Source organism: Arvicanthis niloticus, chromosome 13 (assembly GCF_011762505.2).
Source record: "Arvicanthis niloticus isolate mArvNil1 chromosome 13, mArvNil1.pat.X, whole genome shotgun sequence".
NCBI classification, from domain to species: domain Eukaryota; kingdom Metazoa; phylum Chordata; class Mammalia; order Rodentia; family Muridae; genus Arvicanthis; species Arvicanthis niloticus.
In genome coordinates, this window is record NC_047670.1 from 54,959,926 (window position 1) to 54,979,878 (window position 19,953).

A 19,953-nucleotide genomic window follows, 5' to 3' on the forward strand; every position below is an offset into this window, starting at 1 on the left:
CAGGACAACCAGGGCTACACAGAGAAACCCTGTCTCAAAAAAAACAAAAAAGAAAAAAAAGAAAAAGAAAAAGGAAAAAAAAAAAAAAAAAAGAAAGGAAGGTTGAGAACAACTGCTTTCCAGTGATTCATATGTTTGTTCCAACACGGACTCAGACTTGGGTGCACATCACCTAGGACCTTGCTATGGGTGACGAAACACTGATTTACCCCATAAGCATTTCCCTTGTTGCTGCTTCCAGTCAGCAACAATCTCTTAGTGAAGGGGATACAGCACTGTGCTGTGTGAGCATGGTCCTCAGACCCAGTGCCCTGCCCCATTCAATACTATCCAAGGCAGCTGGCCTGTGGGGACAATGTGCTACAAAGCCTGGAGGGGCTGTGTTTGTGCAGGTGGCATCTCTGTAAGATCTAGTATAGGTGCCGCGCAATGAATGCTGCCAGAGCCAGGAGAGGGCAAGGGCTGGAGGCTAGACAGGGCCCTCATGCAGACTTCCACACTGCTCCTCCTATGGAACAGAGACAACCTCGTTGCCAGGAGAGCAATACAGGGAACTCCTCAGAACCTGCCGCTGACACTGGGTGCTTGTCTCCCAGAGCCAGTGGGTCAATGGAAGAAACAAGATTAACATAGCATCTGCTCTCCCCAAGGCTGTCACTGACCTAGGTTTACTGCCTCCTTTCCAGAAGAGAGAGGAGCTTGCTGGGAGCTGGAGCTGTACCTGGGTAGCCTTACTGCTCTGCTTTCCAGTGGAGGCTAAGGCCACCTCAGAGGCATGGCCTGGTAAGATGAAGGTAAGAAAATAGGGCCCTGGATGCCTCAGATGAATACTGACCTGTGGAAATGCCAGCTGAGGGGACTGAAGGAGAAAGATGACTACTGTCCATTGCAACCTTGGGGCCAGTACCAGCTCCAAGGACCAATGGCTATCCTACCAAGAAGTTCTTGTCTCTTGTTGGACTGTCCCCGGCTACCTCTTTGGAGAGTCCTGGCGAATGTGGGGTTGAGCTTGGTAGAGCAGTGGATACCACACCTCCAGGGCTCTCTTGACATCACCTCTCAACCTTAGTTGTGGATTGACATATGGAAGGTTCCTTTACTGGTGTCAAGTCTTTGCTGTCCAGTGCCACCCCAGGCCACTGAAGGAACTGGTGTGCTCACAGCCATGCATGCTCTCTGCACTGCCTGCCTGTGTCGGGGTTGTCAGCTGTGCAGTCTGTGCAAGCCTGAGTTAACCTCATGATTAGCCTGGGTTCTCCAGCCTGAGACTGGAGAGACTCACGCTGCTGACACCAGACTTGTAGAACAAGACACTCGAACGAACGCCAAGGCCCACAGTAGCAGTCCCAGCCTTTTATGACACCACAGGAGCCCAGCCCTGACACACTAGGCTCATTTCTGTTCTCGGCTAATTTTAACTGGGTTCAGAAGATTGGATGACTTGTTGGGAGGCATGGGGTCCTGGGATGCAGTTTGGGGGAGGGAGGAGTGTGTATTACATAGTTGTGACACCATCAAAACAACCAACCAGACACATAGACATTTCTAAAGTCATTTAATGTATTTTTTTTTAATAATTTTTGCCTCATCTACCAGATAAATCATCTAAATAAATAGATGCTATACAGTCTCTTACCAATATCAGTACAAAAATAAAACTGCAGTCTACACCTGCTGACTTCCCAGCACACACTCCCCAGGGGAGGGCCTATGCCCAACTCCTCCCAATACATTCAGGTAGTCTGAAAAAAGCTCATAGCTCATTCTGTGCAAAGGAAGCGGTCTTGTGCTGAGACCTGGCGGCTGGGTCCAGTCCGCCATTTATAAAGCAAAATGGACCCCACCTCACTGCACTGAGCTCCTTCCTCAGTGGCAGGAGGTGGAAGGAACTTGGCAATAAGATCACCATCTTACCAGATGAGAACCACAAGGCCCAAATGGGTTCAACTGTGGCACTGCAAGTGTCCACATCATAGGCTGTGGCACATCTTCACCTCAACCCAGCGAGGGAAAGTACAGCCCAATTTCTACATTCAGGTGGGTGGGGCCAGGGGAGAGAGAGGCAGGCGGCCACCACTCCTTGCTCGAGTACTGGCCTTGTATGGGGTTAGTGTATGCGGGTGGAGGGGGTTGACTGTCCACTTGGGTAGCTTCAGGCTGGGAGAAGCCTGTGTCGCCATGCTCCCTAGGTGGCCAGTCCCCTGCAGTCCAGAGCTACACAGCTGCCCTGAGGGATACGCAGCTTAGGCCACGTCTCCAGGAAATGGTGGGTTTCATAAAGGGCCCCGAGAGACAAGGACACCACCTACTGCTAAGGACAGAAGACAGCTGCTGGGCAGGCCCACCGGGGCCTCACAGTCCAACTGCACAGGCATTTAGTCTCATGCCCCTAGGAATGGGAGCATGACGTCAACGGAACACTGTCCCCCAATATTGTAGGCCATCAAACCCAGCAGCAAAGACCCACCCTCACCTTCTCTCTGGAGCTGGGAGCTCAAGTACAGCAAGTTTCTCCCCACTCCCAGGTTCCTGCAGTCAATGGGACTATCCCTGGCTCACCCAGACATCTCTAGATTCAGGTCCCAGGAGGGAGGCAAAGCAGGTCACCCACAGAAGACTGCCCCCAATGGAAGCACTGAGTTAACCCTGGACAAGTGAGAATTAAGGAGGGAGACCAGGGACAAGAGAAGGTAGAAGACAGACAGACACAGGCTGCAGGGTCTTTGGTTTGGGAATGGGAGTGTCGAGAAGTCATCCTGCCCTTGCTCATACAGACTCTGCTGGCCTCTTAAAGACACAGCAGAATTGGTAGCTGCTAGGACCCAGCCACATAGCTTCCTATAGTAGCAGGGGTGAGAGCAATGCGCCTTCGACAAGGGAGGAGCCCGTCCTCAGGTAGGAAGGTGTCAGCCTAGAGGGCGCCTGTGCAAACTAGTAAACCGCCCCCCTTACCAGGACCACACGCTTGTGTGCAACCTGTCCCACTATCATAGTTCAATCCCCACAAGGTGTGATGGGTCATCCTTAGCCGTGCCATTCAGGTGTGTGTGGGGGGACACAGAAGACAAGGACTGCCCTGAGAAAGTGGTGGGACACTCCCTCCCTGACGGCCCGCACACTGGCACCCCGGCACCCACGGGTGCCCAGATCGGCTGAGCTGCAGGAGAGGGCAGAAAAAGGGGGTGGGGCTGGAAGTCACCTGAGAACGTGAACTCCTGCGGGAGGAGGGGTGGGCCAGGTGCTTGTGAGCCTGTGTGGAAGCATCTGCCCCTTGCACACCAAAGCCTGGTCCTATCTGTGGCTCAGAGATTACATGCCACCAAATCCCAGCCGTTTGCCAAGACAGCTGCAAACCAACAGAGACCGATCCTGTCACACGACATATGTGCAAGGTGGAGCAAGGGTGCCGAGGCAAGTTCGCTTGTGCTGTGAATGACGCACACCATGGTCGCCTGGTCAGTTTCTAAAGGTGTGCAAGGTCCACATGGACAGGACTATAGACACGGGGCACATGTGAACACACTCTGTGTGTACACATCGGGGTGGCTGGATGTTTTCACGGGTATCTCTACACAGGCCAATGACAGGGAGACAGCACACTCAGGAGGCTTGGTGGGCAGTCTCTTCCCTGGTCCAGCCCATGCCTGCTGTCCCGATCCTGTCCCTGGTGGCCAAGGCTAGCCTCCAAGTCCCACCACAAAGCTGGAGCAGAAAGTTCATAGTAAACACCCACGTGACGGAACAGGGAGGGACACCACCAGAAAGTTGGGTGACTGCTTGAGTCAAGGTCTGGACCTCCGGGGCTCCTCCGACTTCCACGGATTGGCCTCTGAAAGATAATGACAGAGGCATACTGGGCAGGGTAGCCTGTCCCCATCTGCCCTGGAGATGAGACCCAAACAACACTGGCCTTCCCACCCCGTCCCAGAGTCCTCTTTGTAAACAACCCTCGTGGAGCAAGGACAGGGTGGTGGGGTCTTCCCCATGCTTCTGCTTTTTTTTAAAAATAAAATATTTACCCTGCTCCCAGCCCCTCCTGTCTCTGGAATTCCTCACCCAAGCCCCAAGAAACACAGTTTAAGAGGGGAAGCCGCTATTCACAGCTTCCCACTGCGGTCTCGGAAGAAGCCCTCGGCGGCTTGAGCCTCGCGGAAGGTGACGGTGACGGAGTTGGTGGTGATGTCAGTCACGGTAACTTCACTTGAGGGGAGCGTGGGTGTCCAGTGAGGCTGCCCATTGGCCAGGTCTGCTTCTGCTGCAGCCATGGAACAAAGACACAGATGAGGCACAGGCTGGTACCAAGGGGGCAGTCAGAAGTAGCGAGTGGAAGCATGCAGCCCATCCCCCATATGCTTGAAGCTGGATGTTTAGAAGAGTGCACATGCACCTGCCCAGCAGGATGGCCAGGGGTCAGGCCCCTTTCAGGTTTTGAGGTCTCAGGATGACTGCCTTACCCTCCTCCTCAGGGGGCTGCTCCACAGGCTCCCAGTCTCCGGAGGCTTGCAGGACATCTGGGGCTGCTGACTCCTGCAGGGAGAGCTCCCATTGATGGCTGTGACTCTCCAGGTGGGGCCCGCATGGCGGGAACTTCTCGTGTGAGAGCCGCAGGTACTTGTGGGCTTTGTGTGGCTTGCGGAGCGGGAAGGGCAGGGTGGGCACCAAGGGTCCCTTCTCCACCAGCTCAGCTGCCCCGCCTTGACAACCCCCTCCCCCTCAGGGCTCCCGTTGCCGAGTGGGCGCGCCAGAGAGAAGCAGAGCTTCTCCATGCCCTTGGCTTTGTGGGAGCTCCGCAGGTCCATGCTGTACAGCCGCTGCAGGGGCAAGCCAGGGCGTGGCGGGCCAGCCCGACACCCACTGCAGCACCTTCACTCTCGCTGTAATTCCCCCAGTATACTCAGCCTCGTCTGCATCTGTCCTACCTGCCCCTCCCCTGTCCCTGGGCCGGGGACCACACTAGCCACAGCCTACCCTCAAACCCGCTGAGTTCAGTCATCCCCCTTAGCCTCAAACGTGGGCCTTGTCTCCCCGGGGCTGAGGGTCAAGGCTGCAGGGGCTTACTCCTTTGATCCATAGAAGAACAGCACCGAGCATATATTGAAACCAATACAACAGGGATAGGGGCACAGCTTGGTGGCATCGTGTTTGCCTAACAATTGCACGGTCCCAGGTTCAATATCAAGTGCTATGCAAAACTAGATTTCTGAAGTAGATACATTATGGAGATTGTCTGCCTTTTAAGACAGAGAACTTTGCCTCCCAAGGAGCCTTGAACGCTGAAACAGTAGCTCTTCAGGGAGACTGTAGGGGTGAAGGGAGAAGCCACTGCTAGAGTCAGGGGACAACCTAGCCTGCACAAACAGCACCCGAGCTGCTGCTGGCACACAGACATTCCTGGGCTCTGAGGCAGCCCTCGGCCCACTCTATGGGCCAGGTCTCTTCTGCCAGCTCAGCCTTGGAGAAGGAAGGCAGGAGGGAACACTCACACACCTGAGGGCTGGAACCCTAGAATGGGGAGGGGGGTGTCTGTCTTTCCAACTCTGGGTATAATTTGCACATATCAAAAAAACAACAACAAAAAAATAAAAACAAAAACCAAACAAACGAAAACAACCCTAGTGTGAGGAAGACCTCCCATTACTCTGCAGTTTCTGCCACATGCCACCAGAGGCTAAGAGTTCCATCAAGAGACTATCAAATGGGGACACGAGATCACAAACTGTCTCAGTGGCCCGAGACAGTCCCACACCCCACCCTGCCATTGGTCACCTGGCAGGCAGAGGAGGTTGGGTGGGGGGGCGGGGCCCTCAAGGCTTTCCCTGGGCCCAGCCCTCACCCTGACAGCTCCAGATCACAGCTGGGATCTACTTGCTGTGTGACCCCAGGGAAACCCCAAGCCTCGATAAGACCTAAGTACCTCATCAAAGGCTTGTGTCCAGCAACACTGTCTTCTGGACTTTTCTGCAGAGTGTGACTTCAGGCAAAGCCAAAGAGACCATGTGGCTCCTCCCTTGCTCTTTGATCACCCACTTGACTCAGAAAGTCATGGACACACTGTGGGTCCCCCACACAGCAGGACCTGTCAGCCTCCAGCACTGCTTCACTGACCAAGAGGAGAAGCCAGGCAGGCAAACAGGCTTCCTGCCCCAAAACATCGTGACTAGACCTGAGACTTAAGATCACTCCACAGCCAGCTGCTGAGGTAGCCCCACGTTATGGACCCACAGAGACCATGGGACACAACAGCAGTTTGTCACACAGCAGTACATGAGCTGACACACCTGCCCTGCTGTGATATACAGATGGAATGTGTCTGTCTGTGATGTGTGCTGGGTTTGTGTCTAGCAAAGGTCACTTTCCTTCCTAGGGTCTGTTTATGACAAAACATCCCACCTACAGACAAACCATCCTGCCCAGTAAGGAGAACCCGAGATAACCCAGCACCAAGATAAACACAAATGAACCAAAGATGGTCAAATGCCCAGGTGGGCCTTACAGACTCAAAACACACACGCAGTTCCATCTACCTTGTCACCAGTGAGAAAACACTCAGACCTGAGCAGAATCACTGAACTGTGTGGTGGCTTCAAATTCTTTTGGCTTCTTTGCCAAGACTTACGGCATCATGAGAATGGACAGAAACGTTTGCAAGGTAAGGTAATACAGGCTTCGCCACATGCATCTTCCCATCCAAAGAGAACATGGTTCTAGAAGTCTGCCGTTTCAAGATCATGTTCAGGAGGCTAAGGTCTCCAGTTCTTGGATTTTGCAATCCTACCCTGGCATTTTCCTTAATGCTAAGATCCTCAGATAGTTTGTGTTTATAGAGTTTTGGAGGACCAAAAAAGGCTTCTTCACAACATTTTAAACTCTCAAAGATTGGCTGCATGTCTACTCTCAGGCACCGGAGTCCCCTATCCAGGCGGATTTCCCTGGCTCCAGCTCCTCACATGGCCTTTATGAAGTCCCGTCTATTGAAATGCACCCACTCAGTGCCTCACTCCACAGTACCCTGGGGTGCTGGGTAGGGTGAGAGAGCAGGCCCAAGGGCCGGTGCACATGCAGGTGGTGGGGGCAAGGCAGGGTCAGGCAGGGTGAGGGAGAAGGCTCAGAGGCAGTGGTTACCTGCAGCAGAAGCCGCTTGGGTTTCGGACCTCTCTTCCTATACCCTGATGCTCGGTCTCTCTCCTCCCTAGGAGTGTGAGGAAGGTGGTAAAAGAAAAAGAGACACTGGTGACATCTAAGAGGAGAGAGGTGTCTGCTTCACCCCCTCCTCCATCATGTGTTTGGTCGAGGACATCATAGGCCATCCCACACTCCTTCCCATTGCTCTGGGGGCACAGTGGGATTGGCATTCAACTTCTAGGGCCTAGGCTTCACTCTGAAAACACACAGGTCTTTGCTACACTGGGGCCAGCCACACAGGGCTCTGTTGTTCATGCTATTTAGGGACTCCAGAAGAATGGAGCACTGCTGTCTCCTCTCAACTAGATGGAGGAAAGCCTAGCAGCCCAGTCTGCCCTGAGCGTCTTGGGGCACCCATGGGTATAGCAGCACGTTCCTTGGTGAGGAGAGCTCCGCCCAGCCACCCTTCCTGGGACTTCCTAGAATCTGCAGAGAAAGGAAGGAACCTGTCTCGCCTAAGTACACAGGGAAGAAGAGTGCTTCCCTCATGAAGCAACTTCAGCCTGTATGACACAACTCAAGATGGCAAGTGACAGTGCCAAAGTCACGGGACACTTGGTACTCTTCTCTGCCTGACTCAGTGCCCCCACTCATGCTTCCTTCCTGTAGCCCACGAAACCTCAGGACACCAGAAGGAAGGTAGGGCTTGGAGCTGGCTCGTTTTCTAAAAGGATTTGGGTGACCTTAGGCCCTCCCTATCTGGGCCCTCTATAAAGGAGTCCTCCCCAAAAGTCTTACTGTGCTCTTCTTGGCGGGACCTACCACACTCCTGCCTGGCAAAAATCTCCTGATACAAGGTATGGGCACCTGGCCTTGACATTTCCCATGCTTTCTCTGTCACAGCTGAGGACAGTCCACACACCTGGGCATGGTGGCATATGTCTATAAGGCCAGCACATGGGAGGTAGAGGAAGATGGTTGCCACAAGTGTGAGGACTTAGTGAGACCTTGTCTCAGAAAACCAAGACCTTCCTTCCACAGAACTCAGCAGTGACACAGCACTAGTGGCTCTCAGCTTCCTACCACTGCAGCCCTTTCATACAGTTCCTCTTGTTGTGGTGACCCCAACCATAAACTTATTTCCATTGATACTTCATAACTGTCATTTTGCTACTGTTTATGAATTATAATATAAATATCTGTTTTCTGATGGTCATAGGTGACCCCGATTGACCCCCAGTTTGAGAACCATTGCTCCTAAGAACTTAGAGAGCAGAAAGAAACCACAGGACAGAATCGCCACCATCACAAGTTAAAAGAAATGATGAAGGACTGGAGAGATGACTCAGGATTTAGGAGCACTGGCTGCTCTTGTGGAAGACTCAGGTTCAGTTCCCAGCACCCACATGGCAGCTAACCCACATGAAGACTATGACTCCAGTTCCAGGGGAAATCTCACGCCCTCTTCTGGTCTCTAGTGGTACTGCATGTAATGGTATATACACATGCACTCAGGCATTCATACATAAACATAAAATAAACGTTAAAAAGAACAACGGTCCCCAGGTGGTGGCCGTACACACCTTTAATCCCAGCACTTGGAAGGCAGAAGCAGAATCTCTGTGAGTTCAAGGCTAGCCTAGTTTACAGAGTGAGTTCCAGAACAGCCAGGTCTACACAGAGAGACCCGGTCTTCTTTTTTTGTTTTGGTTTTTTGAGACAGAGTTTCTCTGTATAGCTCTGGCTGTCCTGGAACTCACTCTGTAAACCAGGCTGGCCTCGAACTCAGAAATCCGCCTGCCTCTGCCTCCCAAGTGCTGGGATTAAAGGCGTGCGCCACCACTGCCCAGCCAACTGTGTTTTGAAAAACCAACAAAATGACAACAAAAAAGGAAGAGTGACAACACATGCTTTGATGTGGTTCCAGAAACCTCTGGGGAGAAGCAGGAGTGTAGCAATGAGGTCAGCTGTCACAGGTGCTGTGTGCAAAGCTCCTGGACAAGCTCCCCCAACCCCCCACTTCCCAGATTGGCTTCAGTCTCCTCATCTGTCCAATGACAATGTGATGCTTGTATGTGCTCAGCCCAGGGAGTGGCACTATTAGGAGTTGTGGCCCTGCTGGAGTAGGCGTGTCACTGTGAGTGTGGGCTTTAAGACCCTCACCCTAGCTGCCTGGAAGTCAGTTTTCTCCTAGCAGCCTTCAGATGAAGATGTTGAACTCTCAGCTCTGCCTGCATCATGCCTGCCTGGATGCTGCCATGCTCCCACTTTGATGATGTTGGACTGAACCTCTGAACCTGTAAGCCAGCCCAATTAAATGTTGTCCTTTATAAGACTTGTCTTAGTCATGGTATCTGTTCACAGCAGTAAAACCCTAACTAAGACAGACCCTTACTCCTGTGTCTGGAGATTACCAAAAGGAGCCAAATTAAAAAAAAAAAAACAACAAAACCCCCAAAAAACAAAAAACAAAAAACACCCCAAAAAACAGAAACCAGTTTTGAGAACTGCACTGAGTAGCACACACCCTCCGTCCAGCTCGTGGAAGAACAGGAATGTGCACCAGGCACAACCCCATGTGCACCAGGCTACAGGACAAAGGCTACACGACTATAGGAAGACTGCTGAAAAACTTGGCATGAGGAGTGGGGGTAGGGTTGGGGACACTGTTGAGGTCTCTCAGCTAGCAAAGGGGCTTACTGGGAAGTCTGACAACCTGAGTTCTACCCCTGGGTTCTATCTCGACAGAAGGAAATGCAACGTGCCCTTTACCCTCACACATGCACTGTGGTATGCCAACACACGCACACACGCACATAAATAGACATAATTTAAAAAATGACATATTGTGGCACACTTCGTGGTCCACATGAGGGCAGTGAAGCCTGTGGGACAGTGGGGTCACAACTCTCAACAGGGCGCTGAGGAGGCCAGAAGCCAAACCTTCCTCACATCCCCGGTCCTGCTTGACTTTATTAGACTTTATTAGAAGTCGGATGCTGCCATTCCCACATGGGGCTTGTCTGTCAGTGTTTCTAATAAATCCTCAGCCTGGGACTAGAAGGCTACAGGAGGGCAGGTGCTGGCAGATAGGAGACACCAGCAGGCCATAGGGATGGGTCCTAGGTGTCACTACCTCTCCCTGCCCTATAGATCCTTGCCCAAGGCCAGGACTCCAGCGGGCTTTCTAAGATGTCTTGGGGCTGGCCTCTGGCCAGGCCCAGAACAGGAAGGGCCCTTACTTTTCCTCGTAGGCCATGACAAGGCGGGGGTCCAGGATGTGCTCCTCTGGCTCCCAAGTGCTGTACCTGTGGAGAAGAGCAAAAGGTCAGAGCTGTGCTGCCTGCACCAGTGCTGCGCTGTACCTGCCTGTCAAGTAGCCTCAGCCTCCGGGAGCTGCATGACACCACAACCCCCTCATTCGTGCCACGAGGCAATCAGGACTCCCACTGCAGACTCTGGCTAGATCCAGATCCAACTGAGGCCTAAGGGTGCCTCTCTTCCCCATCCCACAGCATGGCGGAGGCTCTGGGGCTAGCCTATCTGGGTTCAAGTCTCAGCTGAGCCTCGCTGACTATGCAGTCTTGAGTTATGTGCTTAGCAGCCCTGTGTATCTGTGTCCCTCTCTGTGAGGTACTGACCTCTGTGAGGTCTCGGGGCTGTTCAGTCGTGCCTGGCAGGGAGAAAGGGTTTTGCTATGTGTGTTTTTATGTTGCTCTGCCTCAGCCCTGCCATAGCCCAACCAGTATCTCTACCATCAAACAAGGCCTAAGCCCCTTCTCGCTGAGCCTGGCCCACAACAGGTGCAGCTAGTGATAAGAGGCATCTTATTTATTTATTTGGTTTTTCAAGATAGGGTTTCTCTGCATAGGTCTGGCTGCCCTGGACCTCTCACTCTGTAGACCAGGCTGGCCTTGAATTCATAAGAGATCTGACTGCCTCTGCCTCCCTAATGCTAAGATTAGTGTATGCTGCCACTGCCCAGCTGACAGGTATCTTAAAAGAACAAAAATGAATAAAAATTTAAAGCAACAGGAGGGAAAACTGTATTAATTGTAGCTACAAGTATAAAATTGTAACTAAAAATATCGGGCTGGATGCCTGGGTGTGCTGGTCAACAAGGTGAGCTCCAGGCACGCCAGAACTGCGTAGTGAGTCCCCATCTCAACAACAAAAAATCATGGCCTCAACTGTCCACTCCTGGGCATGTACTGAAGACAACTGCAGAGACACTTGCTCAGCCGCCTCAGCCGCCGCTCTGCTCATCGTGGCTGGGCACTGGAGCCAGTTCATGGTAATGAAGAGACAGTGAGCTGTGGCACATACCCAGTGGAACATCAATCAGAGGCAAGGAAGAACAAGTGACAAAAGTCGCAGGAAAATGAATGGAAGTGACAAATGTTATAAACTAAATGAAGTAATCCAGGCCCACAAAGACAGACAGCACCTGCTTTCTCAGAGATGCAGCCTAGCTTCAGCGGTTTGCACCTGTGTCAATCTGCGGCATCTGTAGAGGTCAGGAAGCTAGAAAGGTCTCATAAGATGGAGGGGGAAAGACTTTGAAAGGGGAGAGGACAAGCAGGACGGACACACGTGGCATTAGAGGAGATCGGACCGTATGCCAGGGGCAACAGACTAAGTGGGAACGGGGGGGAGGGGTCAGTCACGACTATGAAGGTATGAAAAGTCTTATGAAAAAATCCACTAATCACGCCGGGCGGTGGTGGTGCACGCCTTTAATCCCAGCACTTGGGAGGCAGAGGCAGGCGGATTTCTGAGTTCGAGGCCAGCCTGGTCTACAGAGTTCCAGGACAGCCAGGGCTACACAGAGAAACCCTGTCTCGAAAAACCAAAAAAAAAAAAAAAAAAAGAAAAAGAAAAAATCCACTAATCGGTAAGCTAATTTTTAAAATGTAGGGGCTGGAAAGACAGCTCAGCAGTTGTTCCTGTACAGGGCAGGAGTTCAGTTCCAGGACCAGATTAGGCAGCTCACAGGTATCACTTAGCTCCAGAGGATCCAGTGCCCTCTTCTGGTCTCCTGGGCACTGGTGCTCACATGTACATAAACACATACATACAAATAAATAGTAGTAGTAATAATAAATCATGTATTTTTTAACAAGATTTTTTATTTTATGTGCATTTGTGTTTTGCCTACATGTATGTCTGTGACCAGATCCTCTGGAACTGGACTTAGCTGCCACGTGGGTGCTGGGAATTGAACCCTGGTCCTCTGGAGGAGCAGCCAGTGCTCTTAGCCGTTCCTCCAGCCCCAAATCATATTTTCTAAAAGGAGCTGAGGGTTGGGTATGTGGCTCAGGAGGCAGAGGCAATTGCTGCCCAGCTTGACAACCTGACTTTGAGACAGAGAATCAAGTTATCCTTTCCATCCCACAGTGAGACACACATGCACCTGCATGCATACATGTACACATACAAACATCTTGGATTCCAGGACTCAGGAGGTAGAGACAGGTGGATCTCTGTGAGTTTGAGGCCAGCCTGGTTTATAGAGTGAGTTCCAGGACAGACAGGGCTACACAGAGAAACCCTGTCATGAAAATACAACAAACAACAAAACAAAATGGGGAAATATGGCCACATTTAGGGGCTGGAGAGATGGCTCAACAGGTAAGAGCATTTACTGATTTTGCAGAGGACCCGAGTCCATTCCCAAAAACCACATGGTGGGTAGTTCACAACCATCCATAACTCCACTTTTAGGGGATCTGATGCCTTCCTCTGGCCTCTGAGGTACTGAGGTGGTGTATACACATACATGCAAGCAAAGTAATTCATATGAATAACAGGTTGTAAAAATTCATCTTTTAAAAATATATTATGCATGGGGCTAGAGATGGCTCAGGGGTTAAGAGCACTGACTGCTCTTCCAGAGGTCCTGAGTTCAATTCCCAGCAACTACATGGTGGCTTACAACCATCTGTAATGGGATCTGATGCCCTCTTCTGGTGTGTCTGAAGACATCGACAGTGCACTCATAAAAAAAGGAACTATTGTCAGAAAGAAATGCATTATACATACATGAAATTATCAAAGAATAAAACATGAATATATATAAAGGATAACATAAGGTATAAAATATGAATTCATACATGACATATAAAAATGATACATAAAGTATATCACACACATACACACAAATGCATTATACATACATGAAATTATCAAAAAATAAAACATGAATATATATAAAGGATAACATAAGGTATAAAATATGAATTTATACATGACATATAAAAATGATACATAAAGTATATCACACACATACACACACACACACACACACACACACACACACAATATTTGTTTGTTTCGAGACAGGGTTTCTCTGTGTAGTCCTGGCTGTCCTGGAACTCACTCTGTAGACCAGGCTGGCCTCAAACTCAGAAATCCACCTGTCCAGTGCTACATGATTTTTTTTTTGAACCCAAACAAACCTAGCCAGCCATGTTCTGTGAATCAGGCCAAGGTCCTCCTGGAGAAAGCAAACAACTGTGTGGAAGGGCTCTTGGCAAGGAGAAAGGAGGCAGAGAGACACCATAAGAGCTCTGGGACACTGGACCAGGGAGAAGGGTAAGGCGCCAGGCACAGCACTCTTCCTCCCTCTCTGTCAGTACTCGGTTGACACGTGGGACCCTGGACTTCCTCTAGGTGTTCAGCAATAAGCCCAGCATACAAACTGTCCTGGTCCAGCAGCCATCCCCTAGCTATCCCTAAAAGCCAGGTTTTTGTGGTTTCCCTTCCCAACTGGCTCTTGCTGAACAGGACCAATGCAATTAAGACTGCAACTGGTACAGTCCAGGGGCCGCTGCCTCTCGGAGCTCCAGGTTCTAGGAAAGCGACCGAGCTGACCACCACCAGGACAGGTGGAACTCATGCTTTCGGCTCAATCCCTCCTCACTACCCGCTCACCCTCTAGGCCAGCCCTGCCCACCTCCAGGCCCATTTCATACTGCTGCAGCTACTTTGTGTTTCCTGGCAAGTCCCTACCCTTCTCCACACCTCCATTCCTCTAAAAACAACTACCTCCACCGCCACACCAAAGATACCAGGCTACCCGGAGGAACTGGCAACCCCACCCCCATAGTATTTCACAAAGGCAGGTTCCTAAATAATCACTCCAGTTTAGAGATGAAAAAAGAGGCACAGAAGTTAATCAACTTGCTCAAGGTCACCTCAAGGGCTAGCATCACTGCCTAGATTTAGGGCCTTTAAGCCCTGCAAGTTGTGAAAACATAGAAAATGGGGGCCAGGGTCCTAGAAGCAAGTCCCCTGGCAGAGAAAGGAAGCAGCAGGACGGAAGGAGGTGGGAGGACCAGTAGCCTGAGGCAAAGTGAAACAGCAAGGTCTTGAAGAGAGAAGAGAGGCCCAAAACTTAATGCGAAACGTAGCAGCAAATATCTGACGTACAGGGAGCACTGCGCTTGCGCACTCAGGAGGCAGGCGTGCGGGTGGGAGCCCAGATTGCTAGAAACCTATCTGGGCGGAGCTCGCCTGCCTGCTGGAGATAAACATGGACACGTGACCGGTGCCCCGCCCCCCGTACTGCCCCAGCCCGGTAAACAAGCTCTACTACCACAGCGACTACGCAGTACCCGCGAGCCGGAGTCAGGCGACTGGGTGGGGTGGGTCGCAACACCCTAGCAAGACAGGTCGCCGTTGCAGGGTGGGGGAGGGGACTGCGGTGATGTATACAGAAACTGGATGAGCTGGGGCCGCGCGGAGCAAGGCCAGCGGCAGCTCCAGGACTCCAGTTTCAACCGCCCCAACTGCTGAGCCTCATTCTAGAGCGGGTCTCCCTGCGATCCCTTCGCTTTGAGTTGTGGAGAAGATTCGATGTATTATACTGAGACTCCTATACTTGACTATGGCACATTATAAAATCCAAGAAGCATGGCATGGCTACCAGGGCTAAACCAGGCTTCTGGGCCTTGAGAGGAGGCACTCTGCTTCCTACCTGGCTGCCTATACCTGGGTACATTAGTGACTCCTAGCGGGCTTCATTTAAATATGAGGACATGGAGGCAGAGCGGAAAGTTAAAGAGTTTTGCCTTGGGTCACAGCCTGTCAGTCATAACCAAAGTTCATAAGGAGGCATGATAGCCTGGTGTCAGAGAGGTTAACATCAAGACACACTAGGGCCCTTTTGGTGGCGCTGACCGTGTATCTTAGGGGTAGGTCAGAATCTCACTTGAGTTTCTATACCCCATCTGAAAAGTGGTGACACCTGGCTCATGCCAGGGCTCTCCCACTGGCAGCTTGGTAACTGATGTCATTTCTCCAGCTCCAATGGAAAAGATGGAGCAGCAGGGTGCTGGGCAGAAGAGGCAAAAATGGAGTATTCAAGGGTCTCTGAAGAAAACAGAGCACCTGTAGTTAACACCCTCTGCCTGCTGTCCCCAGAAGATCCAAGAGTTCTCTGCTACCACAGTCACTTGGGAAAGGGAGGCTGTTGTTGACTTTGGCTGAGGAGAAAATGGGCAGGAACAAAATGGCTCTGCAATGGCCAGGCAAGGACTCCTTCCTGTCACTATTACTAATGAGTACTTCCTTATCTAGCCATGAGGAGCATAGCTACACAATGGGAGGATCTCACCCTGGTCCAATGGTTCAAGACTAGGCTAGACAACACCCACTCTCCACACTCTCTCAGCCTCTGCTCCAAGTCAGAGGCCCTGGCCTAATCCTCAGCTCAACTGCTCTCCAAGTGAGGTGGGGCGGCCTAGCAGTTGGACCAGCCTCATACAGGTGGCTTGGGTATTGTGCCGTTGGGTTTGGCTGTTATGTTCCTGTAATGACCTCCTCTCCCTGAGCCTCAGTTTCTCCCTCTGAAAAAGACAGTATTTTTCTAAGGAAACTTTAAGCTCCTATTTTGGGATGGAATCTTTACTTCCAAAAGGAAAACACTGCTTATGGGGCCTCCCTGTACTATCAATCCAACCCTCAGAACAATTGATTGGTTCTAGAAGAGGCTTTGGGGGTTCAGTATTTGAAGACCAAATAGAGGTGAAGGGCTTGCCCAAGGGCTCACAGGTTGCCACGGGGCAGCCAGGCCTTAAGTTCTGCAGCAAAGGGGAGAAGGTATTCTCAGATGATCTAGTCAAATGGCTGAGCAGAAACAGGAGGGCTATCAAGGCACTAGCTCCACCTCTTCTCAGGGAAGCTGTCGATACGGTCAGCTGCAAATGAATGAAGATAACACAGCTGAGCCCCACTGAGGACACTGACCACTAGTGACCAATGGAGGGGCATTTGGGAATGGAAGATGGGACAGAGGGAACAGTAGCCCAATGTGTGATGTGTATGTCAGTCATCAGGTACAGCATCTGGATGCCTACAGTCCACCCTGAACCAATACCCAGGCCTTTCAACTTGCCAGGCTAAGCAGCCTGGGAGAAAAGTGAAGGCCTGGGCACCCTTTATAGAGGGGAAAGTTGAGGCACTTGAAGGCTGTCTTCCCGTCATCCCTTCATGATATCTCAGGACCCAATCACAGGTCAGCCCTCCACCTCCACCCCTCCCACACACAGACAGAAGAAGAAAGTCCGGTCCAGAGGTTGTTAGAGCCATCAGGAAAGCAGAGGAATTTTCCAGAAGGCAGGGCAGATCAGTCACAAGCCAATAGAGGTCCTATATCTAGCTTGTCACCAGTAACAACTCCGCTGGGAGGTGACTGGTTAGTGAGAAGGCTCCTGACTAGGCTTCATCACCAGAGACCCACCGGCTGTGCTGGGTATCAAACCTAGCTCTCTCCTCCACAACATCAGGAAAGAATATTGGGAATTCAGAGAAGCCTGGAAATAGCCAGGCTCAGCTCTGCCTCCCCTCGCTTTGTGACCCAAGGAAAGTTGCTTATTGTCTCTGACTCTGTTTCTTTACCAGAAAAGCTCAGAATCACAGCTACTTAAAAACAATTCCTGGTAACTTATTCTGTAGGCAAGGGAGCACCAAGTCCAAGATGACCCAGGCTCTGCCTCTCGCTACCCTGAATGCAGTGAGGACTGGGGAGCACTGTACCTTCCCCACACAGGGACCTCTTCACCTGGCAGCAGCCATTTCAGAAACCAAAATGCTGGGACCTTTGCTTCATGGCCAGCAGGGGGGCAGGATGGGAGGACAAGCAGGACACCCCTTACAAGGGGGAAATTAAGGCCTAGAAAAATTTGCTGGTGATTTAGGAATGCTTGCCATAAAAACAACAGGCGCTAAAGCCAGCGTGGTGAGAGGATAACAGACAGGGGACATATAAGAGTCTTACTTGGGGGGCCATCCTTTCCACTTCACCAGATATTCAACTTTGCCCTGTGAAAAGAAGAAAGACAGTGAGACCCACACACTCTACAACCACCTACAGGACGATAACGGTGAAAGGACCTTCTGCAACAATACAGTATCACCAACCTGTGAACCTCAAGACTGTCAACCTGGAGTCAACACCCCCCCACCCCCAACTCTGGCTACTACTTGACATCCCTACAGACCTCCTTAATGTCCCATGGAAGTGTATCTGGTCCCAGACATCCCTGGAATCCAACATAAGGGGCTCATGTCACAGAGAGAAACTGAGACCACATGGGAGCATGCATGCAGAATGCAGAGCCCCGCACAGGGGCTAAAGTCCCATGCCAAGACCATGATTCCTCACTTTCAAAAAAGAAGCCCCACGTAGAGGCTGCCTAGCAGGCCCCCATCAAAAGACGGCAGGCCCTCCACTTGTTAGGAACTGGAGTCTCAAGGAAAAGGGGTCTTTAATTGTCCTGTCCAGCACCATGCACGGGATGAAGCATCAACATAGGAAAGTTTTGGGTACCTCCTCTCCGATCACCTTGCCAAAGATTCCCTCCCTAGCACCACGCAGTGGACAGCTCTTTATGAAAAGCACCTAGTCCGACAAAGGCATCCGTCTTTACTTCCTCGTTCATCCTGCATCCTTGTCGGATGCCAGAAAATCAGCTCTGAGAGAGAGAACAGAGCCTTGGGCTTCAGAGTGATATCTAGAATACACTGCAGCCTCGGGAGATCTGGGAGTGCTGAGCTGAACGAAAAAGTTCCCTGTCTGACCTACCCCTGTGCCCTGTTAGAGATGTCTCTACCAGCTTCAGTCTAGTACCCTGAAAAGGCAAGGAAAGAAAGCAGCCCTAACCAATAGAGAGCCAAGTTCCAAACCACCTACCTTGGGCCCACCCAAATCCCTGCTGAGGATGCTACAGCTGGTACTCCCTGCCTTTTCAAGTGGAAAAAGGTGGCTGCCAGGAGCCTCCCAAAGAGATGCCGGGAGAAAAGGAAAGGGGACCCTTCCGTAGATCCAGGACAGGAGCTCTTCTCATTGCATAAGCCCAGATCCAAGTTCACTCTGGGATGAGCCCATCGGCAAGCACGTGCACGTCGCAGACTTGAGGTCAGGACCGGAAACTGCAGGTGTGTGGTCCTGAGCGCGCAAAAGCGCCTCCTTAAATCTCAGGGTGTGTGCGTGTGGAAGGCCTTGGCAGAGGTGGGAGGAGCTTCGAGGGTGCCCCAACAACAGTGACCCAGGCTATGGAGCGGCACCCAGCTGGAAGGTTGGGGGAGGGGAGGAATGGGAGAGGAGAAGAAAGGTGTGCCCTGGGGGGTTGGGATCGGGAAGGTCAAAGTCCAACAGGAAAACTTCAGAGGCCATAGGAGACTTTCCCAAAGCTCTGCTGCCAACTTCAAAGGACTTGGTACTAAATATCCCGAGCCGAGTTCGAGACTCATTTTGACTCTAACGCACTGGCAAGTTTCTTCCTCAACTTGGGCTTTAGTCTCCTCGAAAGTGAGCGCAAAGGGGACGAGGCAGAATGGAACTCAGGATCTCTAGTCCCATCCTCATCTCCATCCCAGGTGGTCTCAGATGCACTAGCATCTGAGGGCAACAACTTTAACTCGACTGGCCCTACATAGTGGCGGTGAAAGTGGGGAACAGGATGTGGAGACCGGCCAGGCAGCCCAGGGTCCCTAGGTGAACCCCGCACCACTTTCCGTTCTGCCCAACCTGGAGTGGGCGGTGCTGGGGAGCGGGAGGGGACCTCGCCCCGTCCCGGGAGCCGCCCCCGAGCAGCCTCACCTTCCGCACGCGCTTCTTCCGGATGCTTTCCACCGCAAACACCTGCTCGCCTATGGCTGACAGCTCCATGCGGGGCGGCGGGAGAGTGGGCCCGGGGCCGGACCGGGCCGGGGGTGGAGCTGCGGGGCCGCGGCTGCTGCGCGCGATGCTCGGGACAGCGGGGACCCCGTCAGGCTCGTCCAGGCGCGCACGCGCACGCGCGCACACCCCCTAGTGCTCCCTCACGCCGCCGACGTTCCATTTTTGAACCTGCGCAACGTTTTCCCCAGCGCCAGAGAGCGGGTGCGCGCGCGCGCGGGCGTGCCTCTGAGAGCGCCCAGAGGGTCAGCCCCGCCCCCTCGCTGCCGGGGCCACGCCCCTCTCCTTAACCCCGCCTGCTGGCCAAATTGGGCAGCTGGCAGGTCTGATGCTCCTGGCTTACTTGGATCTTAGGGTCTGAAAGGAGCGATCTAAGGTCCGCCCCATCTCTCTGTTTGTCTTCTGGACTGGACGTGATCACTCTCCCCAAGTTCCCCTAATGACTGGGAAAGTCCGAAATGAAGTGGCCCTGAAGCTGAGCGTAGCAGGCCTGTAATCTCAGCATTTGGGCAGCTGAGGCAGGAGGATCAAGAGTTCAAGGCCAACCTTAACTATGTAATACCCTGTCTCAAATAAATAAATTGAAACAAGGGCTGGAGAGATGGCACTTCTGCTCTTTCAGAGGACCTGGGTTGGTTCCCAACTCCCAC

At 52.0% G+C, this 19,953-nt stretch overlaps 1 protein-coding gene across 2 annotated transcripts; it reads right to left on the reverse strand.

Annotated features, from left to right (window-relative positions):
- Positions 1-1,538: 1,538 nt before the first annotated feature.
- Positions 1,539-19,534, reverse strand: Cbx7 (chromobox 7). 2 transcript variants are annotated; one of them, XM_034517250.2, is made up of 7 exons: positions 19,226-19,534; positions 17,402-17,445; positions 10,365-10,430; positions 7,123-7,189; positions 4,455-4,527; positions 4,057-4,255; positions 1,539-3,829 (listed from the first exon to the last, which is right to left on the reverse strand). In XM_034517250.2, the coding sequence occupies exons 1-6, from the start codon at positions 19,292-19,294 to the stop codon at positions 4,098-4,100; spliced, it is 477 nt and encodes a 158-aa protein (XP_034373141.1). In that variant the 5' UTR covers positions 19,295-19,534; the 3' UTR covers positions 1,539-3,829; positions 4,057-4,097. The 2 variants fall into 2 exon arrangements, with proteins under 2 accessions (XP_034373141.1, XP_076767757.1); XM_076911642.1 differs by having other exon boundaries at positions 1,539-4,255; positions 19,226-19,533.
- Between the last annotated feature and the right edge of the window lie 419 nt (positions 19,535-19,953).